The sequence below is a fragment of the Zeus faber genome, assembly GCF_960531495.2.
Source record: "Zeus faber genome assembly, chromosome: 2".
Lineage (NCBI taxonomy): Eukaryota > Metazoa > Chordata > Actinopteri > Zeiformes > Zeidae > Zeus > Zeus faber.
The window spans coordinates 16545532-16552983 of NC_137189.1; the positions used below are offsets into that span (position 1 = coordinate 16545532).

General features: G+C 45.1%; 1 protein-coding gene across 1 annotated transcript; it reads right to left on the bottom strand.

The window, feature by feature from the left end:
- Nucleotides 1–1951: 1951 nt before the first annotated feature.
- On the bottom strand, nt 1952–6295 carry cep57l1 (centrosomal protein 57, like 1). The gene is made up of 11 exons (XM_079996750.1): nt 6104–6295; nt 5380–5551; nt 5113–5298; nt 4437–4561; nt 4037–4153; nt 3829–3906; nt 3670–3753; nt 3488–3568; nt 2783–3054; nt 2481–2625; nt 1952–2355 (listed from the first exon to the last, which is right to left on the bottom strand). The coding sequence occupies exons 1-11, from the start codon at nt 6122–6124 to the stop codon at nt 2176–2178; spliced, it is 1461 nt and encodes a 486-aa protein (XP_079852876.1). The 5' UTR covers nt 6125–6295; the 3' UTR covers nt 1952–2175.
- Between the last annotated feature and the right edge of the window lie 1157 nt (nt 6296–7452).

A 7452-nucleotide genomic window follows, 5' to 3' on the forward strand; every position in this document is an offset into this window, starting at 1 on the left:
TGTGTGTGTATATTCAGTTGTTCTCCCTCTCTGTGTTGATTCATGCAAGAAGCCTCAACCTCGCCAATATCACAACAAAAGGAAAAAAATATATATTAATATATAAACACAAACATATACACACACACACACACACACACACACACACACACAAACACATATATATATATATATATATATATATATATAGATACACACACACACACACACACATATATACAGTATATATACATACATACACACACACACACACACACACACACACACACACACACTCACCAGCCACTTTATTAGGTAGACCTTGCTAGTACCGGGTTGGACCCCCTTTTGCCTTCAGAACTGCCTTAAATCTTTGTGGCATAGATTCAACAAGGTGTTGGAAACATTCCTGAGATTTTGGTCCAAATTGACATGAAAGCATCACGCAGTTGCTGCAGATTTGTCGGCTGCACATCCATGATGCGAATCTCCCGTTCCACCTCATCCCTAAGGTGCTCTATTGGATTGAGATCTGGTGACTGTGGAGGCCATTGGAGTACAGTGAACTCATTGTCATGGTCACAAAACCAGTTTGAGATGATTTGAGCTTTGTGACATGGTGCATTAACCTGCTGGAAGTAGGCATCAGAAGATGGGTACACTGTGCTCATGAAGGGATGGACATGGTCAGCAACAATACTAAGGTATCTTTTTAATAAATAAATAAATAAATAAATAAATAAATATAGACATACACACACCTACATATATACACATATATATATATATACATATACACACATATGTATATACACACGTATACTGTATATATACACGTATATATATATATACACATATATATATACATATACACACATATGTATATACACACGTATACTGTATATATACACGTATATATATATATATATATATATATAAACACATATACAGTATATATACATATAAACACATAAATGCATACATATACACACACACACCTACATATACATATATACACACATATGTATATACACACATACTGTATATATGCATGTATATAAACACATATACAGTATATATACATACTGTACATACACACATATATACACATACTGTATATATACACACATATGTACATACACACATACTCATATATACAGTATATATATATAAATATACACATAATAAATAAATAAATATAAATATATATATACACACAGTATATATAGACATATACGCACATATAAGTACTTTTTGATCTTCTTAAAGGTCAACTCCATCCCAAAAAGGTAAGTTATGGTAAGTTTCATTTAGAATCTTAGTATTTTTACAGCCTATTGTGCGTAATCTCCAGGTGCGTTGCAATGACATTTCACTGCATATATGTATGAACGTATGTGTATGTAATATAAACCTCTTGAATCTTTATATATATATAGATCTATAGATCTATAGATCTATACACAAACACATACATACATGCACACACACTCTCAAAAAGACCACTCCCTAGTTGACAAACTATCAGCTTTGTTTTACAGCTATGAGATCTATCACAGATCACACGCGTGAGATCTGTTAGCCAGTACAACGTAGTCTAGGCTGGTTCAATGAATTACAACTATGGCACGCACTGCCATCTAGCGGATGAAAGCAGCCACAACACTGGATTCTGTTGACGTCATCGGCTGTCAGATGACGTCGCGTCCCGTGGCAGGGCTGGGTTGAAAGCAGTCAGCGCCTGTTGTAAAAGGCACGTTGGTTATTGAAGCAAGAATGACGGCTATGCGATTGCACGGTTTTTAATTTTGTCACATTAAAAGTTACACGTTCATGAAAAGTAAATACACCTCATAATATTAAAAATAAGAACATTTGAATGCAAGTCATTCTTCATTGGCAACAAGGTGACTTCTAGGTTTAATGAGACAAACATGTTCACGCTCAAAGTTTCTTCATTGATCAGCCAGGGCGTGGTCATGTGGACGACCTAGGAATGACGCCATGCATGCAGGATTTCACTCAAATCAAATACTCATCGCACCATAGGCTGCTTTCATAAGACAATAAACGGAAAACCCTCTCTGCTCCTCTCTCCGTCAATAAGCAGAAGGAGAAGGAAGACTTTTTGGCCGGCTGTCCAGATGAAACCCGGGGCCCGCTGTCCAGATGAAACCCGGGGCCCGCTGGGTGATCCTACGTGTCCCACGATATGTCGTCCTCTTTCAGGCTGTTGCGGAACTTCCGCGCCTCCCTGAGGAGCCGCCGGTTGTTCTGGGCGACTGCGGCCCTCTTCCCCGGCTGCATGTCCCTGACCGGGGACGGTCGCCGGAGCCTATCCTTGTCCTGCTGGGTCTTCTGAGTGAGTTTGTGGACCTGTGGGAGGGAAGTGCAGGACGGACAAAGAAAGCAGGTTAACCTACGGCGGCTTAAGAAACGCGTTCCGAAAACGTATGAAACTGCCGGAACATGTCTTTGTTTTTAAGAAGGTGCATGCGTACGGTCTGCTGGTGTTTGTGGAGCTTTGTGATCTGAGATGCTTTCTCCTCCATCCTCTTGACAAAGCCCTCCAGCTCCCTCTCCAGCTCTTCCCTGTCCTCCCGACGGGTCGTCCCATCTATTTGCTGCACCAACTCCTTCTGCTCACTGACACACACACACACACGCACACGCGCACACACGCACACACGCACACACGCACACACGCACACACGCACACGACATTAAGGAGACTCCCACACATCCTGAGTCAGCTTTAAGCTCCATATCGATAAATCTTACTGCAAGCTCTTCACCCACTCACAAGCTCATCTGCCCCAGCTCGTCCTGCAGGGCAAGCAGCAGGTCAGACAGGGAACCCAGCGGCGCGGCGTCTCCCTCGGGCCCCAACCCCGGAACCTTGCTGTGGGGGTCGGAGGAGGCGTAGAGGGCCCGACGGAGGTTCTTCCTGGTGCCACCACTGCCGCCGGACCGCTGCAGCGCACGCACCTGCTCGCACAGCTGGGGCTGGTGGTGCTTCATCATATGGAGGATGCTCTGCACGTTGGCGTGGACCGAGTGGCTGGGGCTGGTTGACTGCAAAAGGGGTGGGGGCGGGGGTGGGGGGAGAGCAGAGACGAGATGGAGAAGGCAAAGAAAAAACGTACTTTCCCCAACGAGGAACGTATGACATGTTTCCACAAGAAAAGCTTAGTTCTGTAGTTGGGTGCACTCGGGCAGTTCCTGGTCCCCAGAAAAGTCCCTGTGCGGAGCTGGTACTTTGCAGGGGAACAGGAACCATAAGGGCGTAGACAATGCCCATTGGTCAAATGCAAGCTATGGATGCTGACCGCCATTTGGGAGTACTCTCTTGGCCACCCCAATTTGCATAGCCTCCACGGTGTGGCGGGGGAGCAACTTCCACTCTTTCATGGACGGCTAAGGTTCCGGGCCTAAATAGTTCCCCAGTTAGTCCCTGTACCTCGGTGGTAAAGCTCTTAGAGACAGGGCAGCGTTCATGTGGACTTACTGTTCCAGCAACAAAGGGGACCCGTTGGCCCTTTTGGTAGCTTGGCGACGGCGGATCGTTCCGTCTCAAGGTACGGGACGTCTGAGGTCAAAAATATCCATTATGGTTAACACATACCAAACAATCCCCCCCCCATCAACTTCATGAATGCCGGTAATCATAGAGAAGCAGCAAGCGAATACCCTCGGGATGTTTTTTGTCCTTGGTTTCACCTCCTCACAAGTCGGGGGACACAAGCGAAGGTTGATGTTCAGCTCCCTCTGCAACTGTGAGCGTAACGAGAGGACGGTTGATCTAAAAGGTCGTGGAGCGGGTGCATGAACGTGCATAGGTATACCCACCTCGTCGGCTTTTTCTTGCACAATCTTACGCTCGTGCTCTTCTGAAGAGAGTTTATGCTCCAAAACAGCTATCTTCTCCTGGGCAGAGGGGGTGAGGGGCAGGGGCGCAAACAATCAGACATTAACTGGAATGATTTTAAAAACACAACAACGAGGCCCTTGTGCTATGGCTTGCCGATTTATTGCTTCATGCATATTCCCGAGTCACCTCTGCCAGAGATTGGGTTTGGCTCAGTTTAAGACACTCCTGTTCTAGCATCTCCAGCTTCCCATGCTGGATTTCAGGTCTTGAGCCATTTGGCACCTTCTGCGTTTGAAGCGCAACCTGGTGGTGGGAAGGGGGTCAAACAATTAGATAATATATAACCAGCACGGACACAACACGCATGCACACTAATGATATTTATTCAGGTTAAATGAGATTATATTTTAGAGGTAAGCCATTTCAGGGAAAAATGACATTACATTAGTACTTCCCTGGTGAACAAAAATGTTTTGAACCAATTAAAGGTTGAGCTTGGACACTGTTTGTCCAGAAAGACAAATGAAAGTTTATAGATAAATAATTATTGCTTGTAATTCGGATGGAATATACAATTTAAGACTACCTGTTGCTCTGACAGAGCATTCTTGTCCCTCTCAGCATTTACAACCATTTTCTTCATGTAGTCCAGCTGCTTTTCAAGGACCTGACAGCGAGCCTGTGCAGACTGCAGATGAGAGGCAAGCTCCTCTAGAACAGACACAGCAACCCACACATGCACATCAACATTGGTTCCAATATGGTTGCAAAATGAAATCCAAGGACTTTCAAGTATTTTTCCAGTACTATTTTATTTTTATTTTCAAGGGCTTCACGCAAAACAAATAGAATCCATTTTCAATATGACCTGTGTTGATTAAAATGAACAATTCAATATAAACTTGAGCCTAATTATTTATAATAGTGTGTGTGACACATAATAGAGGTTGACAACAATAGATAGATAGATTGATAGATAGCTAGATAGATAGATGTAATTTACTATTATAAGTGTCTGTTTCCAACCATGCTGAATTTAAATGTACATTTCCCTTTGCCAACGATTTGAATAACAAAACCGGGGGAATATCACTGGTTTTCAATGATTGCATTTTTTTTTTTTTTTTAAGGACTTTTCAAGTATTTCAGCACAAAAGGGCCTATATCTTAGGCAGTGCTTAGACATTTCTGAGGACAGAAATCCAAGCACCTCAAGGACCTGGCAAGAGCCCTGAAACACTTCAGGGTTCCGAGTCACTGACCTCTCTTGGCTGAATTGTTCTGGGCAAATGGACTCTGCGGGGTTTGGAGTCCAACGGTGAACGAAGCGTTGTTCTCGTAGCCGTGCGAGGCCTGGGAGAACCTCTTGACGTTCTTCTCCGCTTGCTTCCTGTCCAGCTCCAGCCGCTTGATCTTCTCCTGGAGGGTCTTCAGTGCGTCGATGACAGCTGCGGACACGGGGCGGGTGTCATGTCGAGACGTGAGGGGCGATCTGACGGCGTTCGACCACAGCGGCTCCTCCAGCTTACCTTTGCGGCTGATGTCCTCTCTGGTCTGGTAGAAGGCGTGGCCGCTCCTCGCTAGGTCCATGCCCAAAAGAGGGTGTATAGGGAACCTCTCCAGGCGCGGCACGGGCCGTATGGTGTCGGGAGGCGGGTAATAGCTTCCGATGTAACTGTCCTTCGAAGGGGAGTCCAAAATCTGAAAAGGGCAGAAGGACGCTCAGTACACCCGCTCGGTGCAGCCGTGTCACTATTCAAGGCTTATTTCATCACATACGTTCATACATATATGCAGTGAAATGTCATTGCAACGCACCTGGAGATTATGCACAATAAGTTCTCAGCTGAACAAAATAGCTAACCGAATTACTAACTAACTAACTGTACTGATTCCCAAAACATAATGCAGTTAGTAAATAAAATAAAACAAAACAAAACTCAAAAAAGGTAACACTGAGTGGGGGTACAACACATTCTCACTTACGGGTCGGGAAGTCTTGTGAGGCTGATCAGAGACATTATAACTGCACGACATAAATCCGCAGATTTGATCGAAAACCCCAAAACACGTTTTTAATAAGCAGCGCTTTGCTTTGCCCCAGACCAGGTTAAGCTCTCCCCTGAACCCCGTAAAGCCCAGATACAGAAGAAGAAGAAGAAATAAAAAAAAAAAAGAGCAAACTTGTTTTTTGTTGTTGTTGTTTTTTTCCCACCTTTCAGCCGTTACCACAAATTCTAACGTAACCAGTACCTGATTGTGACAGGTTGCCATGGTGACTGACGACTCCCTGCGATCTCTTCACAGCGATACAGACGTTTAGCGCGAGTTTTAATAGCACCGACCGCTTCAAACCCGCGCCGCCGCAACCGCAATCAGCGGCGGGGACTTGACGATTGTTCGGATTTTTCAGTCCGAGGGACGCGGAAGTGGAGCGAGGTGCGCGCTTTTTAAACGTCCCTCCCTTTGACTCCTTCCGCCTGCGCACTCGTGCAGAAGGGTCGAAAGGTTGGACTCTTTTTTTTTTTTTTCCCCCGACTCACTGTGACGGGTCAACTCAGTAAAAAAAAAAGAAAAAAAAGATTCGTTCAATTTCCCTACTCTTCGCCCACGTGATTCAGTCGGTATAGTTCGCGGGTGAGCGAGTGAGGACTTTCGGCGGACGGTGAACGAGGGTCGGGGGGAGTCGGGTTGGCTTCGCCGGACACGGAGTACTCGCGAAAAACCGTTTAATTCTGTCGAAAGTAATATTTGTTTTGGCCGGACGCACGCGTTCGTTCGTAGCGAACGAATCGTTTCGAGCCTGGCATCGCTACGGCGCACTGCCCACTGCTACCGCAGGCCGTGGATGGTCGTGGTAAAAAAAAATAATACTTATAATAAAAAAACAAGCTTTCAGCTCAATAAAAATAGGTGACATTGTTGTTTTATGTTGTTGATGTTCATGCCGATAAAGAAAGCTTTCATGCAGGACACGCTGCTTCGGTTTTTCATGTCTACAATGTATGTGACGCTAAAACAAACGTTTCCTCAAAGATCATCTGTTTGTGTTGTGAAACTGGAATGTTGTTGAACACCTGAGACCATCTGTTATTGTTCAATTGTTATGGTGTACTTAGTGGCTTGTCTTTCATTGAATGTAATGTCCACTACATTCAACGGAAGACAATCAAAATTATAATCATCACAGAATAACACGCATCGCTACGGTGGAACACTATTTAGATGGAGCTACTGTCTCTTTCGAGCTTTGCAAAGAGTTGGCATCCCGTTCCATTTTTAATCTGCAAAGAAACATGTTTAGAAATAGCGCCGTCAAAATATCTTTTTCGACATGTCTTTGTGCGGAGAGCAGTCACATTTAATATGATGCGCTATAACTATAACGTGTATGACAATAGCATCTCCAGAGAGCCTGCATGAAAAACATCTCTTTCTGGATTTCGCGTAAACAGCCGCGGCGCCGCTCGCGCAAAGCATGTCGGGGGGTGTCGTCTTTCAGCGGCTTCCCTTTCGCGGGCGCCGAGGCTGTGGCGGCCTGCTAGAGAACTCAAACTCCCGTGAGCAGCTCTCCCGCGAGGGCCGCCACGCCCTGGACGAAG

Bases quoted from the DNA above. Each gene is read 5' to 3' on its own strand.
- cep57l1 (XM_079996750.1), bottom strand. From the start codon at position 6,124: ATGGCAACCTGTCACAATCAG. The intron at 5,299-5,379 runs GTAAGCTGGAGG...CCGTGTCCGCAG, and splicing joins AGAGGACATCAGCCGCAAAG to CTGTCATCGACGCACTGAAG. The intron at 3,569-3,669 runs GTATTCGCTTGC...TTTTGACCTCAG, and splicing joins GGACAAAAAACATCCCGAGG to ACGTCCCGTACCTTGAGACG.